Raw genomic sequence first — 27,831 nt, 5'->3', positions numbered from 1 at the left:
GGCTGCATCGCCGTCAGGGCACAGACAAGCAGCAACCAAGGAATGCACCAACCAGCGGAGCAACAAATCCACGTTCCTCTGTCTCTCCCTCTCTCTGAAGTCAATTTTAAAAAAGTTTTCCAAAGTGGCGGCCAGTGGGGGGAACTGATGCCGAGAAAGCACGTAGAAAGCCGTGGTCACCTCAGCAAGGAGACACTTGGCGCATCGTCTTGTTACCCTGTGGGTCGGGACCCCTGAAAATACATCCTGCATACCAGATAGACATTACGATTCATCACAGTAGCAAAATGACAGTTATGAAGTAGTAACGAAAATAATTTTATGGTTGGGGTCACCACAACATGAGGAACTGTATTAAAGGGTTGTGGCATTAGGAAGGTTGAGAACCACTTAAGGTTTCACTGGGACAGAACGCCAGCGAGAAGGAAGCACCGCGCTGACTGGACCAACCAGGTGCGAACGGAGCCCTCACTTCCGGCGCGCGGGGCGCGTCAATATAGCGTAAGCGCGGTGGAGCGCAACTTCCGGTTCTGTGCGCGCCGCACATCCTATGGCATCCGAGAAGCCCCATTTCGCAGGGGTTTCCGCACCAACTCGGGGAGATCGGTGGGGTCTGAGCGGAGCCTTCAGGCTGATTGTCTCGCCGGCGCAGCCCCCACCCCCGGGCCGTGCGTTGAGAGCGCAAACATCGGAGACAGAACGCTGGGGACCCTGCCATCGGCCGTCCTCTGGGTCCTTCTCAATTCAGGGCGGCGGAGTCAGTCGCTGCGAACCGCGGATTATTTCCCATCTTTCCTGAGTTGCGGCAGGGCCGCTCTTCCGTGTTCTGGGCGGTGAGGCCGCCGGCGGTAGAAGACTTAGAATAAAAGGTCTCCCGCGGCTCCACCGCCGCGCTGCGCCCCGAGACGTGCCGGCCTCATGGGAGTCCAGGGCCTCTGGAAGCTGCTGGAGTGCTCGGGCCGGCAGGTCAGCCCCGAGACGCTGGAAGGGAAGATCCTGGCCGTGGGTATCCTTAACGCGGCGCCGGGGCCGGGTGCAGATTGGCGTCGGGGTGGTGCTCCCTCTGGGACGTCTCCCCCCGCCCCCAGCCCCCCAGCTTGGGGATTGCACCCCCTCTGGCTGGACTTCGGGGTTCATCACAGAGGCGCGGTGCCTTACGCTTCCCAGTGCTTTCGTTGTCTCACCAGGAAGCCGGAGGGGATGGTGTCCGCGCACAGAGGGTGGGATGAGGAGTACAGGGGCGATTTAAACGAGGGAGCTCAGCTTCGTGTCTGGCACTGTGAACACCGCAGTGTTCCCCCGACGGGGAGGTCGGCATGGAGAGCATGAGGTGGGCTTCCTACCCGTAGTTTTGCCTCCTGTTTTGAGTCCTCAGTTTGTTTCTTAGAGGAAGGATAGTGTGATCAAGTGTTTGACGTTTTAATTTTTTTTTTTAGAATAGGAAATTTATATGGTACCACACTGCACGAAAAAATAAAAAAGATATACGGTGAATTATGTTGCTCCCAAGACTTTTTAAGGACTGTTAAAAAGTCTTGGCTGTTTTGTGTGTGTGTGTGTGTGTGTGTGTGTGTGTGTGTGTGTCTTTGGAATGAAATATGTTTTTCTTCATTACCAAAACATGTGAACTGCTCTTTCTGAAATTGCCATTTTTTTTTTAACTTGCTAAGCATTCTTTTTTTTTTTTTTAAGAGTCTTTTATGTTCTAGAAGCTCGTGGTAATTTACACCAGTTCCCTCAATGGGAACCTGTAAGTAGTAGTAATATAATTATTATTATACTCCTTTTTTGCAGTGTGAATCTCGGAACACATCTGTAATGGATTTGCGCTTACAAGTTGTTATGCAGAGCACCTTGGGGGGAAGGGAAAGTTGTGGTGGTGGTGGTGGTGGTGGTGTGTGTGTGTGTGTGTGTGTGTGTAAGCATAGGTCTTACTGCTGCCCTCTAATGGTTTCTCAAATCACTGCTTCCTAAAGATTTCTTCATAGAACTGCATGAGAATGAAAGCAGTTTTGTCGCAGGAGCCCTTAATACTGCAGTAAAGATTTAGGCCATTTTACATTACAGCCCATATGAAGAGTTCATTACTTGTAAATTCATTTCGATGACACATGAAGCTCAACATTCCAATTTTTTAGGAAGTTGTCCAATGTAAGGACAGGCAAAGCATTTAATTTAGATGATCTGTTCTCAGAAGTTTTAGCTCTTTTCGGACATGAAATGATTTTCATGGGGTTTTGGAGCTTTTTTTTTTTTTTTTGAAAGAATGAATCATTTAAAAGGGATGTCACAAGTTGTTCTCCAAAAGAGTTGTGCTAATTTATTACAATTCCATAGAGATTATTAGATTTTTTAAAGTAGCATTTTTTTTTTGAAATTAGACTTCTTAAAAGGATACATATGTCTATGTAAGATTTTAGAATTCAATGTGTGAATAGTAGACATAAAGTTAATTGGTTTTAGGTAGATTTCTTCAGGGCTAAACATTTTTCAATTTTGAATGAATTGTGATGAGTCCTTAGTTTCATCTTTTGGATGGTATCAGTTATTAGGAATTTGAAATTGGGAGATTGAGGAAAAAGATTCCAAAATGTTTTCATTAACAGTTCTTCTAGATATTAGCATTTGGTTAAACCAAGCACTTAAAGGAGTCCGAGATCGCCATGGGAATGCAATAGAAAATGCTCATCTTCTCACTTTGTTTCATCGACTCTGCAAACTCTTATTTTTTCGAATTCGTCCTATTTTTGTATTTGATGGGGATGCTCCACTACTGAAGAAACAGACTTTGGTAAGAATCATCGATTTTTTTTTTCTTTCCACATTCTTAGAAAGAAAGAACAGTTCAGATAAAATTTTAACTTTCGCTTTAGAATTTTGGAAGCCAAGACTTATTTTGACATATGTACAATTTAATTTAAATTTTCTTGAACAAATAAACACTTTTTCTTTGAAAAAAAAAGGTGCATATATGGGACTATATCATGGTTGCAAGTATAAAATTTAACTTTTAATAAAAAGACTGAAATTGTTACAATTGAGACCTTATCCTTTAGAGCGGTGGTTCTCAACCTTCTGGCCCTTTAAGTACAGTTCCTCATGTTGTGACCCAACCATAAAATTATTTTCGTTGCTACTTCATAACTGTAATGTTGCTACTGTTATGAATCATAATGTAAATATCTGATATGCAGGATGGTCTTAGGCGACCCCTGTGAAAGGGTCGTTCAACCGCCAAAGGGGTCGCGACCCACAGGTTGAGAACCGCTGCTTTAGAGTGTTTTCTTTTTAAAAAAATTTTTTTAAAATATATTTATTGATTTCAGAGAGGAAGGAAGAGGGAGAGAGAGATAGAAACATCAATGATGAGAGAGAATCATTGATCGGCTGCCTCCTGCACGCCCCCTAGGAAGGTTGAGAACCACTGGTCTAAAAGCTCAGAAAACCAAATTCTATGGGGAAAAAAATCACAGAAATGTTGTTAACATACTAATACTCTGAGGTAAAATCTTGTGTGCATTCCTTTCACAGGCTAAGAGAAGGCAGAAAAAAGACTTGGCAACCAGTGACTCCAAAAAAACTACAGAGAAGCTTTTGAAAACATTTTTGAAAAGACAAGCTATCAAAACTGCCTTAAGAAGCAAAAGGTCAGAGGGAAATTACATTAATTTCAAAGATTAATTTAAGCCTTTAAAATTTTTGCATTGGATTTCTGTGCCTGCCTTTTCCTAATTTTAACTCACAGCAGGAGAGAGAGTAAAATGAGAGGAATCAGTGGGATGTCCCTTTGACCTAATAATTTGAAGTTTTGGAAATTCTCTGTTCGTGTGAATTAGCTTTGATGAGAAAGAAAAGCTGTGGTGTTGCCCTGCATGCACGTTTTACCTTTATAAGGTGTTTTTCGTGTCTACACTTCATGCTGTGACGCAGGCTCTGAGGCATGGCAGTAAGTTTCCTCTTTCTCTAGGCTGTGCTTATTTTTCACAGCAGTGGCCCGGGCAGCCGTTGCCCCTGTGCTTCCCCTTTTGCAGCTCCTCAGCATGGTTTTTGTAATCAATGGGCGAGTACTATTGATTCAAAGTGCTATTTCCTGTCATCTCTGTTTAAGCCTGTGTGTACTTTGCAGAGATGAAGCACTACCCAGTCTTACTCAAGTTAAAAGAGAAGATGACATCTATGCTTTGCCACCTTTACAAGAGGAAGAAAAAAATAGGTAAATGTTTATTTTAAAATATTTATTATCACTGTGTTCAGACAGACTTATCCCTTTATGTTTAATCTACATGTTAAGGCATGAGGAAATTAATGCATCTAAAATATGCATTCTTGCTGAAACCGGTTTGGCTCAATGGATAGAGCATTGGCCTGCGGACTGAAAGGTCCCAGGTTCGATTCCGGTCAAGGGCATGTACCTGGGTTGCGGGCACATCCTCAGTAGATGTGCAGGAATTGGCCTGCGGACTGAAAGGTCCCAGGTTCGATTCCGGTCAAGGGCATGTACCTGGGTTGCGGGCACATCCTCAGTAGGAGATGTGCAGGAGGCAGCTGAACGATGTTTCTCTCTCATCGTTGTTTCTAACTCTCTTTCTCTCACCCTTCCTCCCTGTAAAAAATCAATAAAATATATTTTAAAAAAATAAATAAAATATGCATTCTTGACACGGTTTAGAATATTTTTCAAAAGGAAATTTTTTATTGGTAACTAGTCTTTGTGTTTTGGTGGTTTGTGATGGTTTCTTTTTCTTTCTGTAGAGCCTGTACTAGGACTGTTGTTTTATAATTCACAAAACATGGATTTTAGTTTTTCTTACATTTTGATTATACTTGCTGTCTCTCCCGGTTTCTCAGCCTCATGTCTTCTCTCTCACATCACCATGCAAAAGACCACATACAACAATGTCCTTGCTAAGTCCAGTAGATGCTTTGCAGGTCTCAGTGTAACATGGTGCCTTCTGAGAACCTCTCTGGCCACTCTTTCTCAGGCTTCTTTGTGGATTCTTTCTGGCTGGCTATGAATTGTCAGCGGCTTCTGTGGTTGAAGTGCAGGTAGAGGACCAGTTTGACTATGTCCTCCACCCGTCCTCATTTCTTTCTATAGGGGCGCCTGAGAGGCCAGGTAACTTCTGAATCAGCCCAGTTCTCTTTATCTTCGTCACTGCCACTGTAATCTTGTCTCTAGGTTACTTTACTATACTGGCTTCCAAATCTCTTTCTGTCTCTAGTCTTACTCCTTTGTAGCAACCCCTCCCTGCGAAGCCCAGTCTCTGCTTTGTAGTGTAGACTAGAATCTATTAAATCCCAAATCTGATATTGTCGTTTCCTTGCTTAAAACACTTCCTAGCTTCTAATTTTGTTTTTTAAGGATAAAACTTCAACCCTTTAACCACATGCTTTTCTAAACAGTATAATTGCAGGAGATTCCAGAAAGTTTTCATGGCATCCCAAATTCGGGTGAGGTGACTTTTATCATATTCTGGCCAACTTGCTCTTCCCTTGTGATGGAAGTTCTTAGGTCATATTGTGATTGCCCCCACCAGACTGTGAAACAGTGACGGGACATATCCTGCCATCTTATTCACCATTGTAGCCCCTACAGGTAGCAGTACCTTGAGCTCAAGAAATATTTAATCACACATTAAATATTCATTAAATCATTACATCGCACATATTGTAAATGTATGTTTGACTTTCAGCTCAGAAGAGGAAGATGAAAAAGAATGGCAAGAAAGAATGAATCAAAAACAAGCATTACAGGTATTTACATAATTTTCGAATTCAGAATTTATGCTGTTATTTGAAATGAATGGCATTAAAATGAATAATTTTAATGAGGTAGTATGAATTTTGAGAAGTGTCTTAAAAATAATGAAGATAAGTGCCTTTTTATTGTGTGTGTATGTGTATGCATGTGTATATATGTATATATAAAATACATGCATACACATATATATGGAATTATGCATAACTAGATATCCAAAATAAGCTGTTTTTCTTTTACAACCTACCAACCAATAAATAAAATAGAAATAGTTATATATGCTCGTGTAAAATACCGCCACATACCACCCACAGATAACTTCTAGTAATACTTTGGCATATACTAGTCCATTCCCTATCCCTCGTATGGTTGAGTGTGTGTGTATTGATTATACGTATGCATATATATATAAATGTATGTCTTTGTATTATATGCTCCAGTTATCTATTGCTGTGTAACTTAGTGGCGTGAAAACAGTCATTTATTATCATCTTTCACTGTTCAGGGGGTTGATGAAAGTGAGGCAGTTCCCTTTCAGTGCAGTCAGATCGTAGCTGGGGCTGGAGTCTCCTCAAAGGCCTTGCACGCTTAAATTCATAAGGTTCATCCCTGCCTTAGGGCCTTTGCACTTGTTATTCTCTCTGGCTGGAATGCTCTGTCCTTAAGCAGGCTTTTTGTTATTTTTCAGATCCCTGTTCAAGGTCATTTTTTTAGTGGGCTCTCCTCTATTTTTCTCTTTCTACTTTTTTTAAATCTTCACCTGAGGATATGTTTTTATTTGATTTTAGAGAGAGGAAGGGAGAGTGAAACATTATTGGTTGTCGAAAAAGAATGGCAAGAAAGAATGAATCAAAAACAAGCATTACAGGTATTTACATAATTTTCGAATTCAGAATTTATGCTGTTATTTGAAATGAATGGCATTAAAATGAATAATTTTAATGAGGTAGTATGAATTTTGAGAAGTGTCTTAAAAATAATGAAGATAAGTGCCTTTTTATTGTGTGTGTATGTGTATGCATGTGTATATATGTATATATAAAATACATGCATACACATATATATGGAATTATGCATAACTAGATATCCAAAATAAGCTGTTTTTCTTTTACAACCTACCAACCAATAAATAAAATAGAAATAGTTATATATGCTCGTGTAAAATACCGCCACATACCACCCACAGATAACTTCTAGTAATACTTTGGCATATACTAGTCCATTCCCTATCCCTCGTATGGTTGAGTGTGTGTGTATTGATTATACGTATGCATATATATATAAATGTATGTCTTTGTATTATATGCTCCAGTTATCTATTGCTGTGTAACTTAGTGGCGTGAAAACAGTCATTTATTATCATCTTTCACTGTTCAGGGGGTTGATGAAAGTGAGGCAGTTCCCTTTCAGTGCAGTCAGATCGTAGCTGGGGCTGGAGTCTCCTCAAAGGCCTTGCACGCTTAAATTCATAAGGTTCATCCCTGCCTTAGGGCCTTTGCACTTGTTATTCTCTCTGGCTGGAATGCTCTGTCCTTAAGCAGGCTTTTTGTTATTTTTCAGATCCCTGTTCAAGGTCATTTTTTTAGTGGGCTCTCCTCTATTTTTCTCTTTCTACTTTTTTTTAAATCTTCACCTGAGGATATGTTTTTATTTGATTTTAGAGAGAGGAAGGGAGAGTGAAACATTGATTGGTTGTCTCTGTTACGTGCCCTGAATGGGAATCAAACCCGCAACCTAAATATGTGTGCTGATTGGGAATCGAACCCTACTACCTTTGGTATATGGTACAACACTCCAACTAACTGAGCCAGGGTGCTCTCTTTCTATTCTTCTAATCAACTCCCTTACTAGAATAGCCTGCTTTATTTTCTCATTGTATCTTGTTTATGTATTTGTTTATTATATATCTTCCTTCACTCCTAAGAGTACGGACCTTATCTGGCATGATCTCCATAGTACTCTAGCTCCTGGAACAGTGCTTGTCACATTAGAGGTGCCTGGTAAGTAATTTTTCTTTTGAATGAATGAATGAGTGAATGAATATATTCCCTAATGTGCCATTCACTTTTAAGCCTATTGCAGATTATGTACAACTTTGTTTAGCCTATTGTAGATTATGTAGAACTCTGTTTATGATATAAGCACAAGATAACTCTGTCATGGTGAATAGCATTAAGTGTATGAAATGTTAATTTTATGGTGTTATGTTTTATTCCTTACAGGAAGAGTTCTTTCAGAATCCTCATGCAGTAGATATTGAGTCTGAAGACTTCAGCAGCCTGCCCCCTGAAATAAAGCATGAAATCTTGACTGATATGAAAGAATTTACCAAGAGAAGAAGGACATTATTTGAAGCAATGCCAGAGGTAATATATATATATAACAGCACATTAATGCATAGAATTGAGAACTGCAGAAACATTTTGCATTAGAAAAAAAAATCGACAAGCACTGTTTATACAATGTTTCCAGTAAACAGCATTTGTGAAGCATCATATACAGGGTGTCCCCCAGAAATGTATGCACTTTAACAGCTGATAGCTCAATTGATGTTTCTTTCTTTTCAGATTTAACCCAATGGAATTAATAATTATTCAAAGTGTGTATACATTTTATTTTAATTCTCAAATTTTTTATTTCATAGGTATTATATATATGTAATCCACATACATATTAGATGTACATTTTGTTTTTTATGTATAAATACTCCACCCAGGTCAAGATATAGGGCACTTTCAGAACTTCAGCAAACATGGGATAAATACGTAAACAAATGCTCATAAGCAGAAGCCTACCTCTCTAGCCTCCACTGCCTTTTCTATAAATACACCTGAGCATAGAATTCTTCTATTTCTCTCTCTCTCTCTCTCTCTCTCTCTCTCTCTCTCTTTCTCTCTCTCTCTCTGTCACACACACACACACACACACACACAGATACACACAGGGATACATACAAGCAAGAGAGAGAGAGAGAGAGAGAGAGCGAGAGGGAGTGCGCGCGCGAGCAGGGCTTGGACCGTACCACCAAGAACTTCTGCTTTGTGAGAAAGTCCCACCAGTGAGCAGCTGGATATAGAAATCAGGAAAAGGTTTCCAGTGACCTTGAAATCTCACCTACGTTAGTCATTTATTTAAAATAACTGCCATGTTAACTCAATGGCTGCAGTTACAAACTCCAATATCTTTATTTAGACTCTAAATCTAAGTGATCCCGGTACCTGCTCGCACAGTCGCACAATCCCTTATGGTATAGGTTAAAATGGCATGGGATTTCTCTATCCATGAAGTGCTAAATCTTACACACAATCTCTTACACACAATTTCCAAGGGCCTGGCTCTTTCAGAAGGACCAGTCTTTCTTGGGAGCGCAGAATAAGCTACAATGTAGTTGTGAGAAAAAATGACTATGAGAGATCCTACTGGGAAAACACACACATACACTAACAAGCTGCTTGCATATCCATTTTTTCTCAAAAAGTAATGAAGTCCAACTCACTTCCTAAATACAAGTCCAAAAGTTATTCTGCATGTTTAGTTTGCACAGTAAGGACCTTGCCAGTGGATATTTAAATAGAAGACAATAATGTCTTGAACAGGCCAACTTCATTTTTTTTTTTTTTTTTGTATACCTGATTCAACACATCAACTTCCATCATGGTAATGCTTTGTTTAAATTTTCTGTGAAACAAAACAGCTGCTCTTGATGGAATAAAGTCACTACCAAAAAATTTTTAGAGAAAGATGTTTTTTGAGAGGAGAGGTTGATGATAAGATCCTACTCTTTAACTTGCTCATTTTTTAAAACTTTGACACCCTGTATTTATAAGTTTGAATTTGCAAATACTTACTCAAAGAAAGGTTTCTTGATTTTCCACCCAAGATCAGATCTTGTCTCCTGTTTGTATTTTCATAGTACCCTATAATTTCCTTTCATATTTTTTAGCACCCAGATATGCCTATCTTGCTCACTTCTGTATTTTCAACACCTAGCTTAGTATCTTTCACATAGTCAATACCCATTATATGCCTAGTGGTTCAATTCTTAGGTTAGTTCATAAAAGTTATTTTAATGAATATTTCTATAATATTCATTGTAGAATACGAATAGTAATATAGAACCTAATCACATTGGAAAAGTTTGTTCTAACTGGAAATTCCACATACTTCTTCCTCTGTTACAAGGCTGGAAATGCAGTTGTATCTCCATGTTCCCTCTTCTTCTTTCTGGACATTGGTAATAGGGAATTTAGTGGTAAATTCTTTAAATTAAAGCATTTGATAGTGGCTCCACAGCCACAGAAACCCCCAGCAGGGTGGTGTATGGAGTTGGGTTTTATTGAGCATATCTCCTGATAATGCTACAACGTTAATTCTTACTATCTTTAGTTGGTGAGTTTTCTTTTCCTTTCTACTGCTACCACCTATTATTTCTAACATTGTTCTCCTTTAATTCACTGTAGGTCAGAATGTAAATTTTTGCAGCACTATTATTCCTAATTAATGGATTTGGTATTCTTTTTTCTGCAGACTTTTGACCATTTTTTAAATTGATAACAAAATATGAAAAAGGCAGGAGAGACTTCATTTCCCTCACTCCTTTCTTTTTTTCCATGAAGAATGTGAACACAGGAAATAGCTAAGGTATACAGAAATGGTATGCAAAGCACAGAAGTAAATTTATTTTTATTTCAGGGGAAAAATCCAGGCTCAATCTACCAATAAAGCATTTTGTTTCTTGAGTGTGAAAGGATCTTTGGCTGGTCTTTGAGGAAATAGAATTTGGATTATGTAAACAACAATGGGAAAGGGAGAAAGAGACAGTCCCTAATGACTGGCTCCACTTGCTTTTCTTTGCCACCACACAGCCTCTGGGATCTGTAGACTAGGGTAGTACAGCACAGCAGCTCATTGGATATGTAATTCTCACAGCTAAGGGAAGTTGTAAGTGATCCAGGTTGGGTCGTTGTGTCATCTCTACAGTGGGCAAATACAATTCGTGCACCGGGCCTCTAGTATAGTATAAGGGTTAATCCAAAGATCTGCTTTTGATCCCAGATCTATCACTTACTAGCTGTGCGCTTTCAGGAAGGGTACTTAACCTATTTAAGTCTTAGTTTTTTCACTTTTAGATTGGAGATAATGATATTTGTCTCATCGGTGGTTGAGAATAAAATGGGATAATATATATAAAAGTACTTAGAAGAATGCCTTACACAGGAAATGCTTTGCAAATGTTTACCATTAGTAACTGTGGTTGCTATGATTTATTGTTTATCTTTTGTGGGCCAGGGACTATGCTGGGCACTTTACTTGCCTATTTACTGACATTCTAGTAAGTTGTCTCATCTGTTAAGCCATAATAAAAATGTCACAGTGCCTGGCATGCATCACATGCTCAAGCCATGTATTTTTAATGAGTGATTAAATCATAAAAAGTAGCCATGGTTTCTTTTGTTTTGCTAAATTCCTTTTGTTTTAAAGATTATGTTATTGTTTTGTTCTAAGTATTCAAATTTTACTTTTATAATATGAAAATACCACCAATGAAAAAAAATTAATTGCTCTTTGTTAACCTTTTGGGAAAGAGATGGATATATGGTAATATCTATTTAATATAAATTCATTTTGCTTGTTTGCTTTAGGAGTCCAATGACTTTTCACAATACCAGCTCAAAGGCTTACTTAAAAAAAATTATCTCAACCAACACATAGAAAATGTCCAAAAGGAAATGAATCAGCAACATTCAGGACAAATCCAAAGGCAATATGAAGATGAAGGGGGCTTTTTGAAAGAGGTGGAGTCAAGAAGAGTGGTCTCTGAAGACACTTCACATTACATCTTGATAAAAGGTATTGGGCACCATCATTTATTTGATAGTTAAAAACCAAAATGTGTTGTGTCTCTGAACTCTATAAACTACCACCCCTGGATAATATTAATGAAACCTACTTATGTAATAATAATTGTGTAAGTTATTAATGGATTACCTATTTTAATGGGTTGTACCAACCCACTTTAATATTAACTAATGAGTTAACTTTTTAATTGCTGATTAAATGAAAATGTATAACTCCATATATGAGAATCAGTATACTCTTGTTCATGTTACTAGAAGTATTATACTGTAAATCTACATAGTTTTACTTTTTCTTAAGGTATACAAGCTAAGAAAGTTGCAGATATGGATTCAGAGTCTTTTCCATCTTCCAGCAAAATGCACAACACGTCTTTTGACATAAAGTCATCTCCACGTGAAAAACTGAAGCCAGAGAAAGAGCCTGATGCCACCCCTCCTTCTCCAAGAACTGTACTGGCCATGCAAGCTGCCATGTTGGGCAGTAGCTCCGAAGAGGAGCTGGAGAGTGAGAATCAAAGGCAGCACAATAAGAGGAATGCGTTTACTGCTGGAGATGGGGGCTCCGTATCACCACTGACTCTCCTGGCTATTCAGAAAGCTCTGGATGATGATGAAGACGTGAAAGTGCATGCTGGGAATGATGTGCAGACTGGAGGGTCAGAAGCCAAAAAACTGGTTATGAGCAGTTCTGATGAGGAAACTGATGAAGGACTTCAAACAAGAGATAGAAAAGGAATGCTGTTGACAACAGTGCCTCATTCAACCAGTGTGAACTTTGTAGAGGAGCGTGTAACCTGCACTAATAATGAAAAAGAGGTAGCCGACTCACCTCCTTTGTCAAGTACTGTCTTTTGTGAAGGCAGTGAAGCTAACATTCCAAAAGAACAAATGTCATTTAGTCACGGGGTCAACAAAGCCATTCAGACAAGTGATGAGCCTACGGTTAATGATAGGAAAGATTCAGTTCCTTTAGAAAACACAGTGGTTATTCACATGAATGCACCTGGGCTCCCGAGTGGAGGAGAACTGACATCAGCACCTCCTGTAAATCCAAGTTCTGTATCAGAGAATGAAACATACACCAAAGTGCTTGAGATACAACAAGATCTTTGTCCATCTGAGGTTAAATATGATTCTTCTGTTCTTTCAAGTAATGATGAATGTGAAAAAAATCCTGCTTCTAAAGTTATGGCTTCTGTCAGTTTACAAGGAACAAGTAATACACTAAGTATCCCATCAGAGGCAATAAGTAACTTAGAAAATGCTAAAGAGCATGAGAATTTCCTGAAAACCATCCAAGAATGTGAGACAATGGAATCTTCAGGCCAGGATTTAATTTCAGCTCCAAAGTCTGTGGAACCAATGGAAATCAACTCTGAGGAAAGTGAGTCTGATGGTAGGTGCTTACTCTGTTCTCTTTTAGAGATAAGAATGGTGGTACTTCACCTTTGTGGGAACTGAGAGAGCCTTTATTGTGGTCCAGTTGCCACTCTGTTCAGTTGATGACCTAGAGACCGGAAAGGTGAAATGACTTTCCCAAGGGCACACAGCTAGTGATGGAATCTTGACCTTTCCTGTTTTGTTATTCTTTTTGTATTTATTTTTAAATAGAGGGAGTACCCAAATTGGAGAAGATAAAAAGTTTCCTTTCAGTTCTTCTAACTTTATTTTGAATTAATTACAAACTTAAAGTCAAAAGAATATTATAGAACATTCTGATTCCTTATCCAGTACCTCAGTGGCTAGCATTTACCACATTGGCTTTATCATATCTCTCTATGTATATTATATATCTATATCTATTTCTGTATACATTTTTATACAGCCAAACACCATTATTTATAGATTCCGTATTTGTAGAATTTATTTGTAACCCCAGAATCAATACTCCCCACACTGTTTGTGGTCATTGGTGGACATGCATAGAGCAGCTAAAAATTTGAGTTGCCACACTGTTCCCAGCTGAGGTTGAGCAAGGTGACATTCTGCCTTTTTGTTTCAGCTCTCCTACACAGACCAGAGGGTGGAGATGGGAGAGCAATGCAGTGTAGATCAAGAAGCTTTGGCTCTAGGGCCAGTTGGACAGGTTTGATTCTCAGCTCAGGCACCAGTTATTAGGGTGGCCTCAGGCAAGTCTTTTAACACCCCTAAACTTTGTTTTCTTGTTTGTAAAATAAAGAAAACAGAATTTACCAAGATGGGTTGCTTTTAGGATTTAGAATTATAAATATATTTCCTTGAGGTACAAAGTTTCAGTATTCATGTATTTAGTGTTCTCAATGACTTTATTTACAGAACATAAATGCTGCAAATAAGAAGAAATGACTATGCAGCTCCCTCAACTCGCCCTGCCTCCCCTACACACACACCTGGTAATTTATTTTCCTAGTGTCTGCCAGGTTACTCCATTTGAAAGTTGGTATTTCCCCTTTGTAATGAGGAAGTATTTTATGGAAAGGAGTATTGGGGGCTACATAAATATGCTGTTACTAAACAAACCTTCACCCACTCTTTTTAGCGTCCATTGAAGATTTTTACCTGAATAAATTATGCTATTATGGTTGCCAAATGGGGGTTTTTAAACTCTGTTTCTTATATATTGTTGGCATCCAACTATAAGGAAGATCATTCCCTTCTCCCATTTATTTATTGTATCAGTCTAAACTCATGGATTCCTATTTTATCTAGAAGTTATGGTACTACCATACTTTACTTTGTTGTTTGAATTGTCTCAGCTTTGGCCTGTAGCTAGTTTGTCCCTTCAAGCTGGCTCCTGTGACTTTTGACAATTACCCATTATATTTTGAGCATTTCTTTACTTCCTGGACAAGATATTCCAGGTTTATCTTGTACTTTCCCTGCCCTTCCCTGAAACCAGCCATTTTGCCAAAGAGCCCTGGTTCCTTGTAATGGCATGATGTTTAGAAACCAAGATCTGTTATTGGAGTATCATTGCTTCAGGCCCTCTTAGCAGCAAAGCCAGGACATATATTTATACATACACACGTGCACGCACACATCTAATTTATCCCTATCTATATATTAAAATCCACAAATTCACACTGATATCGGCACTTCCAGTCCAACATCACAGATTTCATTCTAGTCTTTACCTTCTTTGAAATGTCCCTAACAGTGAGGAACCTTGCTCCCATTATCTTCAACATGGGTACTTATTTGCTTATTGTCTTTATAACCATCTCCTGATCCCTCACCCCAGGCCTCGGGCCCTGAGAGCCCTGCCCCCTCCATCCTGATTGTGCCCTCATACCCCAGCCCACTGTGCCTGAGGGATGGAAGGGAATCACCGTACTTTTTAAAGGAAAGACCTGAGAGGAGGAAAAGAAAGTGGGAGAGGAAGAGCTGTTTCTCTTGAGTACTTATCCAGGATTTTTCCCCACTATGTCATAGCTTTATTCTCTGCTATTGAGTTGGGTTGTTTTCCTGAGCAGGATGCAAGGGTGATTTCTTTCCTGGGTTCTTGTCTGGATGGGTTCGAAGAATGAAGCCACGGACAAAAGGTGGTAGATCAAGGGTGGAAATTTACTGGAAGCAAGTATAGACTGCCACATAGGAAGGGGGTCCCAAGGGGTAACCCACCAAGCTCGTTTTTGCTAAGGTTTATAAAGGTGCAGTTCTTTGTCTCTTCATACTCCCTTCTAAATGGTCACTCTTGCAGAATATCCACTTTAAAGCCCAAACCCCACGTAGTGTCTCCCTCCTTCTCTCCCTTTTCAGTGGTAGAATTCTCTATCTCTTGTGAAAATCTGTTTTCCTCTTTCTCCCATATGTCGGCATTTCTCTATCCTCTGAGAGTTTGTTTCCTCTTTCTCCCCATACCCTGTGGCTTTTCCCTATCTTCTGTGAATGGATGTCTTCCTCTCTCCCCTTATCCTGTGGCACCTCTTTTTTTTCTCTTCTCTGTGAATGTATGCCTTCTGGCAGCTCCAAGCTCCCTTGTGAAAATCTGTTTTCCTCTTTCTCCCATATGTCGGCATTTCTCTATCCTCTGAGAGTTTGTTTCCTCTTTCTCCCCATACCCTGTGGCTTTTCCCTATCTTCTGTGAATGGATGTCTTCCTCTCTCCCCTTATCCTGTGGCACCTCTTTTTTTTCTCTTCTCTGTGAATGTATGCCTTCTGGCAGCTCCAAGTCCTCACCTATGCCTTCCTCCCCTATGGATCTTCTTTATTCCTAAAACTCCCTGAATCTGCCTATTTTATCCCTAAAACTCCTTTCACTGTGTTCATAGTGAAATTGCATAAAACTTTAACAACCTCTGTGATTGTTTATATATCCAGTAATAATTCTTTTTGAATTTTAAAATAATAATAGTTAATTTAAAGAACATATTTGTATAAAGTTAATATGCAAATATTTGAAAGCTTGGTTCCTAATTAAAGATAGTGCCAGTTTATTTCATTGAAAAGGCTTATTTTGAAGTTATAGGCATCTCTCATTAAATTTATTTAATAGTAATATGCTACTGTCACCTGTTTTCTATTACATTTAGGTCTTTTCTTTTTAGGGTAAACAATTTTTTCAGAATATTTTGGGAAGCCATTGATGATTTCAGGATAATGTTAATGTTTCAGTTGTAGATAAAGTGACCTTATTATTTTGGTACAGGAAGTTTCATTGAAGTACAGAGTGTAATTAGTGATGACGAACCTCAGACTGAGTTAGCAGAAGCTTCCAAACCTTCCTCTGGACAAGGTGAAGAGGAACTGATAGGAACTATGAAAGAAGCCACTGGTGACTCTGAGAGCCTCCTAAGAGACAACTCTGAAAGTGAGCCTTTGGGTATTGAGCCACATGAAGAAACTGAAAATGATGCAGATGATTCGCTCAATGAATGGCAAGATATTAATTTGGTAATAATATTATGTCACACTTTAACTTATTGTTAAGGAAGCCATGTTAAGTAGCTTTTGAGTTTTAAGGAGTTACTAGATGAATATTTATTAGCTATTTGCATGCAGTTTTTTGTTCTTGCTGATGGTTCCTCTTATATGTAGGGTATTGTCTGGGAAAGTCTCCACTTTTGCTGTGATTTAGTGACTTGTTCAGAAATCCAAGTAATCTTCATAAGGGGAGAACTTATTTGTAATTTCAGATTAAGTGCAGGTTTTTGTAACAAATGAATTGAATTGGATTATAAATATGATTATCTACAAATGAAATTATTTTGTAGGAGGAGCTGGAAACTCTGGAGAACAACCTTTTAACACAACAGAATTCTTTGAAAGCTCAAAAACAGCAGCAAGAACGGATCGCTGCTACTGTTACAGGACAGATGTTTTTGGAAAGCCAGGTACGTTTACCAACTTGGCCCTCTTTTTTAAAAAAAATATTTTTCTTGCTTTTAGAGAGGAAGGGAGAGAGAGATAGAGAGATAGAAACATCAATGATGAGAGACAATCATTGATTGGTTCCTGCATGCCCCACACTGAGGATCGAGCCCGAAAACTGGGCATGTGCCCTGACCGGGAATCGAACCATGACCTCCTGGTTCCTAGGTTGATGCTCAACCACTGAGCCATGCTGGCTGGGCTCCAACTTGGGACTCTTTTAATAATATCTATTGATATTTTTACTCATTCAGATTCCCTGAGGGAAATGCATTTAATAAAATGTGTAAGCACTCCTTCCATTTCTGGGTCAAGGAAGGTACTGCATTTCAGTAGTGTCATTGTTTATCTGTAACTCTTTAGGAACTTCTTCGCCTGTTTGGAATTCCATACATTGAGGCTCCCATGGAAGCAGAGGCTCAGTGTGCCATTCTGGACCTGACTGATCAAACTTCCGGAACAATCACTGATGATAGTGATATTTGGCTGTTTGGAGCACGGCACGTGTATAAAAACTTTTTTAATAAAAATAAGTTTGTAGAATATTACCAATATGTGGACTTTCACAATCAGTTAGGTAAGACTTCAGAGTATGATTACTTTTCTGAAATTTACCTTTAGAATTTGTATTGTACTTTTTTCTTTCTAAGGAACTAATTTGATGCATTAATAGAAATGATAGGTCTGTACAATTTTCATATAAGTGATCTTTTGCTTATTAGAGGAATAGGATTTTTAAATTAGGTTTAAGAAATTAAAACCCTAGAATGATTCAGTGTTTTTGCAATATAATCATCTGACCTGTTTAAACTTTGGTTACCTGAGATCTTGAGAGTGAACCAAAGGTGGTAGTGAGAGAAGGCAGGTGGGAGTCTCTCCTGTTGGATTCATGAACCTCATGGCCCTGTACTGGTGTTTCTGGAAGTCTTTCTCCCATTTATCCAACAAGTATATATTTTATATTTAGTGATTTGTATGTGCCAGTTGTTTTTGGCAATGAGGAAACAGCAAGAATAAAACTGTCTTGCCCTAACTGGTTTGGCTCAGTGGATAGAGCGTCGGCCTGCGGATTGAAGGGTCCCAGGTTTGATTCCGGTCAAGGGCATGTACCTTGGTTGCGGGCACATCCCCAGTAGGGGGTGTGCAGGAGGCAGCTGATCAATGTTTCTAACTCTCTATCCGTCTCCCTCTCTGTAAAAAAATCAATAAAATATATATTTTTAAAAACCCGTCTAATAGAAACATGATAAAAAGCAAATCATAATTGCACAGTTAGTGGTATGTGCCATATAGAAAAATAAAGAAGTGAAAGAGAAGAGAGAGTCACAGGAAGTGCATGTACTGTTTTATGTAGAGCTGTCTTTGGGAAAGGCTTTACTAATAGGTAACTTTTGGGCTGGGGCCTAAAGGAAAGCAAAAACTAGTATTTTAGATATTTTGGAGATAAGCATGTCAGACAAGGGGACTAGCATGTGCAAAGGCCCTCAGGCACAAGGCTCAAATTTGGTTGGTGTGTTCTGTAGAATCAAGAGGTTGTTATATATTGAATTATGTTCCCTCAAAATTCATATGTTGTAGGCTTAACCCCCAGCACCTTAGAATGTGGCTGTATTTGGAGATCGTGTTTAAAGAGGTAATTATTAAATTAGGTCATTAGTGTGGGCCTACTCCAATCTGACTTGCGTCCTTATATGTAAAGGAGGTTGGAATATAGAGGAAAGAGGGAAGACCATGTGAAGACATATGGAGAAGACAGCCATCTATCTGTAAGTTAAGGAGAGAGGCCTTCAGGAGAAACTAATCCTGCCAACACCTTGATTTAAGACTTCTAACCTCCAAAACTGAGGAAATAAATTCCTGTTGTTAAGCCACTCTGTCTAGTCACTTGTTGTTACAGCTTGAGCAAACTAAGAAAGAGAGGCCTGTGTGAGTGAATGAGGAGGAGAATGGCAAGAGTTAATATCAGAGAGGAAGGAGGAGATTAAAAATTAAGTATGGTCTGTCATGCTATAGAAAGGATTTGTGAGTGGATTGGGTGTGAAATTTGAGAGAAGGAGAATAGTCAAGGATGGCTTCCCATCCTGAGTAGTTGGTAGAATGGACTCGCCATGAATGAGATGAAAACTGGGGAAAGAACAGTTGGAGCAAGAGAGAGAGGAAGATCCAGGTTTGGATCTGTCATATCTGAGATGCCCATTACATACCCAAATGGAGATGTTAAGGTGATAGTTAAATATGTGTAACTGGGTCACGGGAGAAATCCAGGCTGGATAGCTAAATTTGTGGGCCAGAGTATAGGTGGTGTTTAATAGATGGTATTAAAAGCTGAGGATGGATGAAACTTTAAAATTCTTAATAGATGGCCATTAAAAAATAATCAATTTTCCAATAGTAAATAAGAAATATCTTTGGCTGTTGTTCATATAATAAAATGTCTATAAATGTTATGTGTAATGTTTATAAAATAAAATTAAAAATATAAAAATATATAATAATTTTTACTCTTACAGGATTGGACCGGAACAAATTAATAAATTTGGCCTATTTGCTTGGAAGTGATTACACAGAAGGAATAGCAACTGTAGGTTGTGTTACAGCTATGGAAATTCTCAATGAATTCCCTGGACATGGCTTGGAACCTCTCCTAAAGTTTTCGTAAGTTCTTTCTTAATTTCTTTAATCCAGATGTTCATATAAATACCCAGATTAACAAACAGAACTGTTATTTACACCATGAATGGTTATAAATCATTGTTCATGAAGAAAATAGGAGTTACTGGTTGGAATTGCTAAAGTGTGTTTTCCCTATTCTAGAATTCCAATGAAATTAGAGACCCTGTTTTTTAGTGTTGCCCAGGCTTATCCTAATTCAGGGATACAAAGCCAGTCCTGTGGGATTTTCTAGGTGTACAGAAATTGCTGCTTTATTCATTCAAATATTTCTTTAGACACTGTGCTAGGCTGGGATAGAAAAGATGACTAAGTGATGGACCATTACAGACCATACCCTCAAGCAGTTGCCATGCTCTTGGGGGTGACAGAGAAACAAACCATAATTGTACTGCTGTTTGTTGAGTGTTCTAAAAGAGGTCGGCCAGAGAGGGGAATGGAAATATAATGCCAGGAACTTTATATTAGGCACTGCTGTCCTTTTTTTCACTGCATGTATACTGTGATGTATTTAGTGGTGAGGTGCATTCCACATAGAACCTAGAGTTGTACTGTACTTGAGGCACACTCAATTTTGGAGATTCTGAGATGGTGGTAGTTATGAGTATGTCTGTGAAAGTAGTTCTTTCATAAGGTTATCCCTTGATGACATCTTTAAAAAAATTGAACTATAATTCACATACCATAAATTTCGTTTTTTTAAAGTGTACAATTCAGTGACTTTTAGAATATTCATGAGATTGTGATGGCATATTCTAACGATCAGTTGGTCATGAAATACTATTTGGCAGCAGACGATTTAATGATTTTTTTTAGAGTTCTCTCCAGTCGTATCTCCTGTGTTTGAAAAATTCTGGGTTGTTCTGGTCTGAAGAATCAGTGATGAGAATTAAAACTTAAATACAAAATTGTTTTAATGACTGCTGTCCTCCAGTTTTAGCACACACACGAATGTGTTTTTCTTTATGCTTTTTATCTCTTTTCATAATTTTATTATTGTTGAGCAAATATATACTGGAGGTAAGTTATTAGGTAGCTTGTAGGTCATGGTATTTAAATAACTTGAAAAACTACAAATCACTTTTTTATACGAATAATAAATACATAATAGAAAAACTGTAAAACATGTATTAAAAAGATTATAGTTAACATTTCGGTTTATGTCATTTCAGACTTTACACAGTATACTTATACATTTAATATATATACATTTGACTCTTGAACAACACAGATTTGACAGCATGGGTCTACTTATATGTGGACTTTTTCAATAACTATACAGTATTCCAGGTTTTGTATCTGGATTCAACCAACCATAGATTGAAAATAACATTTTCAATCTGTGTTTGGGAATTGGTAGATGCAGAGGGCCAACTGTATGCATTGGGTCTTGGGCATCCACAGATTTTGATATCCATGGAGGATCCTGGAACCAATCCCTCTTGTATATTGAGTGACGACTATATTTAATTTTTGGGGAGTCAATGGTCAACTGTATACTCACAAGTAAACACATATATATTCACGGAAGTGTGTTATTTTTTTTTTACAAGAATCTTATATACTTTTTATGTTACCCATAACTCATTTGGTGATAGAACAAGGCATACATCAGTGTATAGATTTCTATCTTTGTTTTTAATGACCCTATAATAGTTCTTTTGAGGTGTAATGATTTATTTATTCAAATGCCTATTGTTATTTTTTGAAGTATACACAAATACTGATTTGAGTGTTCTTATCTTTGGGTTCTTATCTGATTAGTATTTTAGGTAAGTGAAAATGATATGCAACTTTTCATTTTGGTGTCCTAATTATTAGTGAGAGTGATTTATTTTCATGTATATTGACAATTTGCATCTCTGATTTAGTGCCTAGCCTGTTTGTGCCATTTTTCTTTTCTTTCAACAGTTTTTGCTCGTTTGTTGTCAGTTGAATGGTCTACATTTTCAGTTAGCTTTAGCAGTTTATGCCTTTGGTCTTCCAACTCATCATTGACAAATAAGGGCAGCCTATGCAGTGCATGGGTCAGGAGGGTTAGGACGAATGAAGAGGGAAAGAGCAAGAGAAGAGGTGGAAGAGCAGTAGAACTGAGAATGCTACTTTGATTTCTTCTCTGCTTTCCCCTTCTCCCAACCAGACTCCCCCATTACAGTAGTGCTTCTCTGGGCCTGCAGGCTGAATTCAGTCCAGGTGTTCTTGATTTGGCCTATACTGTGTGCTCTTCTTTAATTTTGAATTGGCTATCAACATTTAAGTTTGGGGAGATTTCACAGAAAATTGTAACTTTTTTAGGAGGAAAAGGAGATCTGAAAATACTGGCCCCAAATCCCAAATGAGCCCCCAAACAGCTGGGGTGGAGAATAGCTGTTCCACACTGACTTGGACAAGGCACAAATATTTCAATTTTATCACCGTTGCTACCACTCCCTATTGTGTTCCCCACACCTAAGCTGATTGGCAGATGCCATCTTGCATCTTTTGTTAAATGCTTGGCTCTCTTGCTTGAAAGAGGGGTGATCCTTTTGGTTTGAGGGGCTCACCCCATGTTGTGCTGATTCTTCTAGCTAATGATTATGATGACTGTTTCAGAAACGAAATTCAAACTTAGTAGGGAGATATATAGGTATCTTATTTCTCAGTGCACTCTTGGAAACAGTATTGTAAAACCGATGAAGAAAGATATTTTTTTCCTTTTGCATTTTTTCCCCTTTTGCATTTTGATTCTACAATAAAAGTCTGTAGTTACCCTTTTTAGCGCTAGATGGCACTCCTGCATCAGTGAAGTGAAACTGACTGAGCCAATAAATCTGAGTTGCTAATAGGAATACATATGTGAAGCAGTGGAACGTGAGATGTAGGGGGTTTTTTTTTTTAGTTCTATTGAATGTATAGACTGGTGAGGGTTATATTTATGTTTTAACTTTTATACCATTTTAAAAAACTGTATAAATTCTTCTAGTTATCTGTTGCTGCATTATAAACCACCTTCAAACAGCAACTGTCATTAGTTTTGGTCATGAATCCTCACTGGTCAGGCCATGTCTGTGTGTATCATCTCTGTTTCATGTATATTAGGGGACTAGAGCATTCACTTGAGATGATTCACCTACATGGGTGGCAGTGGTGCTGTCACCTAGGAGCTCGGGCATAACTGGGCTGTTGGCCTTGGACCCTCTCTATCTGGACCTCTTTACAAGCTGGGCCTTCCTTTGAACATGTTGGCTGCTTCCAAGGCAAATTACCCAAGAGACAGGATGTGGAAAGTAGTCGCTGAGGGCTTGGGACTACTTTAGTCACAGAGCCCACCTGGCTCAAGGGGAGGGGATGTGGATTCCACCTCTTGAAGGGAGAGGAGTCAAAGAAGATGTGGCTATCTTTAACTTGCCATAATAATTGATGTTCAAAATGGAAAAATTGAAAAATGAATAAAATATAAAGAAGAAAATGGACTGCTGTATTCTTGCTTATAGCATTGCCTAGCATGTAGTGAAATAATGTTGCTTAAATATTTCTGTTTACTTTTTCTCTCTTTCTCCACTTTATACATTTTTTTTTCAAAATTGGGATTATAATATATGTAGAATTATGTCCTGCATTTTTAAAATGTCACATGTTCTTGGCGTCTTTTACATTTTATGAAATACTCTTGGGTCTATTATTGTAGTTAATGCAAGGTAAAAAATACAGGTAGGTATATTACTTCCATTTTACCTGAGACCCAAAAAAGTTGACTTTTTTATGAGTTTGGGCTCTGGAGGGAGATTGTCAGGGTCTGATTGTATCAACCCCACCTGTGAAATCTTGAGTAAGTGACTTCTCTTTGAGTTCACTTTCCTTGTCTGTGAGATGAGGACAATAATAGGTCTGTGCTTATGTGATAGTTGGGCGTGTAGAACAGTTAACACAGTGCCAAACAGAGTAATCTTTAATCAGTGTTTGCCATCATTATATATTGTGGTTAATAGCACTAAAAATAATAGCACTTGTATTCTGTAGGTCATAGGATTTGTTTTGAAATTCAGAATTGAGTTTTTGTTTTCTAACTTTAAGTTGAGCTCTTCATCTCTAGTGCATCTACTATAATGTCTTACTGCTTTATAAAGACTTGTTCCTTTGCCTTACAGAGAATGGTGGCATGAAGCTCAAAAAAATAAGAAGATAAGACCTAACCCTTATGACACCAAAGTGAAAAAAAAGTTACGGAAGTTGCAACTCACACCTGGCTTTCCTAACCCAGCTGTTGCAGATGCTTACCTCAAACCTGTGGTGGATGACTCCAAGGGATCATTTCTGTGGGGGAAACCTGATCTTGAGAAAATTAGAGAATATCCTTTTACTTAAAACATAAAGGAACATTGAGCCAAATTTGTGCTTTGGTTTAAAACTTATGGAACATGAACTTGGATTTCTAAATATTTCATTTTTCTAAGACACTCCTTTTAGATCCTTTTTCTCTTTTTTTCATGGTAAAATGCATATAAAATTTATATTCTTACCCATTTTAGGTGTACAGTTCAGTGGTATTAAAACATTCACATTGTTGTACAACCATCAGAGCCATCCATCTCAACTCTTCATCTTTTACAACTGAAACTGTATACCCATTAAACAATAATTCCCCACTCCCTCAGGCCTGTCCTTAACCATTACCATTCTACATTCTGTCTATGATTTTGACTATTTCAAGTATTGCATATAGGTGGAATCATACAGGATTTGTCTTTTGTGACTGGCTTATTTCACTGAGCACAATGTCCTTAAGATTTACCCATGTTGTAGCATGTATCAGAATCTCCTTTCTTTTAATTCTATTGTATGGATATACCACATTTGGACACTTGGGTAGCTTCCACATTTTAGCTATTGTGAAAATATCGTTAGTGTTAAAGAGGATTTTATTTGAAATAAGTAAAGATAGAATTCACAGATTTAACAACATACTTAAGTATGCTGAAAGAATGGAAAGAGATTTAGTTTTTTTATTTTTATTACTGATGTTCCTTTCTGCATTTTGGATAATCATTTGATTAGATGTTTTAAAGTTTGCAATAGAATTAATCTAACTACAATTTTTTTCTTTCAAAGAAATACATATATCTGCAACTTGTTTTTATTTTTAAAAAAATATTTTTATTGATTTCAGAGAGGAAGGGAGAGGGAGAGAGAGAAATAGAAGAATCAATGATGAGAGAGAATCATTGATCGGGTGCCTCCTGCATGCTCCTTACTGGGGATTGAGCCCGCAATCCGGGCATGTGCTCTGGCAGAATCGAACCATGACCTCCTGGTTGATGCTCAACCATTGAGCCACACTGGCCGGGCAGCAACTTGTTTTTATTTTGTGTTCACCTTTTTTCATAGTCACGAGTGTTTGATGTCCTAAAATGAGACTTGCTATGTTTAATCTTAGAGGAGATTGAAAGAACATAGTGCCAAATGATTATGGAGTAATTTGGTTTGTTACTCCTTTTTCTACTTTAAATCTTATAAATGTGAAAATCTTTGGAGATATGGAAAGTAAAATCAAGGATGGGTTTTTGGACCTTTTTATATATTACTTATTTAAGTATCTTTAGAAATGTGTATAAGTCTTAACTGCCTGCATATTCTGTCAGCGGTATTTTGGCTGGAACAGGACAAAGACAGATGAGTCTTTGTTTCCGGTATTAAAACAACTGAATGCCCAGCAGGTAATCATGGTGGCTCTTTTCCCAAGTTCAGGATAAAGAGTATTCTTTTATTTTAGGGCTGTAACATACATTTTTTAAATGATTAAATGAGAACAGAAGAAAACAAAAGAAAAATTGGACTTTGTCTTCATTTTCTAGTGTCACCGTTAGGGCTGGACTTTGTGCTTTCGATTCATTCTGACTTTAATGGATTGTATACTGAGGTGTTTATAATAAAATATTTTATACTTTTAGAGCTATTTTTATTTTTAACAGGTCTAGTAAGTGTCCAGTCCAAAATAATTCTTTTTAAAAAAATATATTTCATTGATTTTTTACAGAGAAGAAGGGAGAGGGATAGAGAGTTAGAAACATCGATCAGCTGCCTCCAGCACACCTCCTACTGAGGATGTGCCTGCAACCAAGGTACATGCCCTTGACCGGAATCGAACCTGGGACATTTTAGTCCGCAGGCTGACGCTCTGTTCACTGAGCCAAACCTGTCAGGGCCAGTCCAAAGCAATTCTGACCATTAATGTCTTAACGCTCTTTAATTCTATGGAGGAATCATGAAAGGTAGAAGTTCAGTCATTATTATATATCAGCAGGAAAGATTTTTGAGGAGAAAAGAGGCCTTTGTATGGTCCTCAGTTTCCCTATGTAGGTAACTGCATCTCATTTATACATGAGTATGTTCATACCCAGACAGAAACCTTCTCCCACCCCAGAGAAAACCCACAAAACATACATACAGGTAAACCATGCAGGTAGAAATGAGCCATATCCTGTAAGATATATGTTTAATTTAAATCCTTTTCCATTAGGATCAGTTAATTTTGAAAAAAACATCAAACTTAGACAACATTTCCAAAAACCAATTCCTGTTGTTTGATTACTTTCTGTACAGCTTCGTTGTTCACCAGCAGACAAAAAGGCTAGTTGGCTTAGTGACTGATTACTACTCCCTAATTTAAGATAACTTTTCTTGTAATGTTTTTCTCTTTTCATTATAGAAGTTAATATAAGTTTATAGCTCCAAATTTAAAAAGTAAGGAATTAAAATTACTTGTTATATACATTTTCTAATAGAGATGTTAACATTTAGGTTTTTTTTACATTTCCTCTTTTTCCTACATATATTTATTAATCATATATCTAACCCCCCTCCTATTAATGTACTTTTCTTTATGTCTTGCACAATTTTTATAATTTTAAATGACCAGATTACATTTTATCAGAGATTTAACTTTATTGGTTCAGTTCACTTAGTGGACCTTTAATTGTCAGGTTTTTAGAACGATGTGATGCACACATTAGGCATAACTTTCCCAAATGTAACTATTTTTAAAGAATGTCTTCCTAAAAGTGACATTCTGATCACGTTGACATTTTGATCATGCTGATCAAAAGGCATGGATATTTTTATGCCTTTTAATATAATACTGTGAATTTGCCTCCTAAAAGTTTTGTGTGATAATAATATTTTTAAAAGAAGGAGATAGCAGAATTTAGATCCTGTGAAATTTTGTTCCTGCATAAGAAGAGGATCTATTTGGCTATTGTAAAATATTTAACTTTCTTTGAGTGCCTAGGAGGAGATTTCTTATTTGACATGTGGACAGAGGAATTAGTTGATAGAGGTGATGCACTTACTGCATTAAATATGATCTAAAAAGTAAAATTTACTATAAGTGATTCATTTGGGAGAAAACTGGCTTTTGAGAGATAATGAATTAATATTCTCTGAAGGGTCATTTAATGCTAGTGATCAAGGTAGAACTCTCAGATATGCATTAGAAACTTTACTTATTTGTCTGATTTATTTTTATTTTTTAGACCCAGCTCCGAATTGATTCTTTCTTTAGAGTAGCTCAACAAGAGAAACAAGATGCTAAGGGTATTAAGAGCCAGAGACTTAACAGAGCTGTGACGTGTATGCTGAGAAAAGAAAGAGAGGAAGCAGTTTCTGTTGCCATGGAGAAAGAATTTGAGTTCCCTGATAAGGCAAAAGGTAAGACCCAGAAGAGAAGCATAGCAAATAAATGGGAAGAGTCGTCAAGTCTGAAAAGAACAAGGCTTTCGGATGCTACACAAGAGAGTAAATGTGGTGGGTTTTTGGGGGAAGACTACATCTCGCAATCATCTGATGCATCCTCAAATGAGGATGCAGAGTGTTTATCTTCAATGAACATGCAGCAGGGAAAAGCAGCTGGAGAGGCAAAAATCAGCTCTTCAGATTTGCAGAACACAGTGAAACCTGATCCTGTAAGGGACGAAGGTGCCACTACAAGCAGCTCTAGTGAAGATGATGCAGAGAAAACAAAACCAGTCCTGGTGACTGCCAGATCTGTGTTTGGGAAGAAAAAGAGGAAACTGGGAAGGAGAAAGAAAATCCTAGTTTAAACGTGTATTCTCTGTAATTGGATACAACTTAACATTCATTGTGAGGGAATAATAAAATTAAATGTATCTGCACAGTCTTTGTATTTTAAAAATATGGATGCTTGCCCTAGATGGTTTGAA

General features: G+C 37.9%; 1 protein-coding gene across 6 annotated transcripts; it reads left to right on the top strand.

The window, feature by feature from the left end:
* Positions 1-376: 376 nt before the first annotated feature.
* On the top strand, positions 377-27,785 carry ERCC5 (excision repair cross-complementation group 5). 6 transcript variants are annotated; one of them, XM_014528246.1, is made up of 16 exons: positions 383-1,006; positions 2,616-2,791; positions 3,532-3,647; positions 4,127-4,213; positions 5,694-5,754; positions 7,981-8,124; positions 11,401-11,608; positions 11,915-12,671; positions 12,768-13,012; positions 16,245-16,489; positions 16,810-16,929; positions 17,330-17,543; positions 19,477-19,621; positions 23,764-23,964; positions 25,245-25,329; positions 27,145-27,785. In XM_014528246.1, the coding sequence occupies exons 1-16, from the start codon at positions 919-921 to the stop codon at positions 27,709-27,711; spliced, it is 3,459 nt and encodes a 1,152-aa protein (XP_014383732.1). In that variant the 5' UTR covers positions 383-918; the 3' UTR covers positions 27,712-27,785. The 6 variants fall into 6 exon arrangements, with proteins under 6 accessions (XP_014383749.1, XP_014383732.1, XP_005858240.1 ...); XM_005858178.2 differs by having other exon boundaries at positions 11,915-13,012; XM_014528263.1 differs by lacking the exons at positions 25,245-25,329; positions 27,145-27,785 and adding an exon at positions 25,082-25,237 and having other exon boundaries at positions 377-1,006; positions 11,915-13,012; positions 23,764-24,001.
* The last annotated feature ends 46 nt before the right edge of the window (positions 27,786-27,831 follow it).

This window comes from Myotis brandtii, unplaced genomic scaffold (assembly GCF_000412655.1).
Source record: "Myotis brandtii unplaced genomic scaffold, ASM41265v1 scaffold116, whole genome shotgun sequence".
Taxonomy (NCBI): Eukaryota; Metazoa; Chordata; class Mammalia; order Chiroptera; family Vespertilionidae; genus Myotis; species Myotis brandtii.
Note: the sequence above shows the minus strand (reverse complement) of the source record. Positions and strands in the feature narration are given on the sequence as shown.

Coding starts and splice junctions, on each gene's coding strand:
- ERCC5 (XM_005858178.2), top strand. CDS start 919: ATGGGAGTCCAGGGCCTCTGGAAGCTGCTGGAGTGCTCGGGCCGGCAG. Junction 17,544..19,476: donor GGACTTTCACAATCAGTTAG/GTAAGACTTCAG, acceptor TTACTCTTACAG/GATTGGACCGGAACAAATTA. Junction 19,622..23,763: donor GAACCTCTCCTAAAGTTTTC/GTAAGTTCTTTC, acceptor TTTGCCTTACAG/AGAATGGTGGCATGAAGCTC.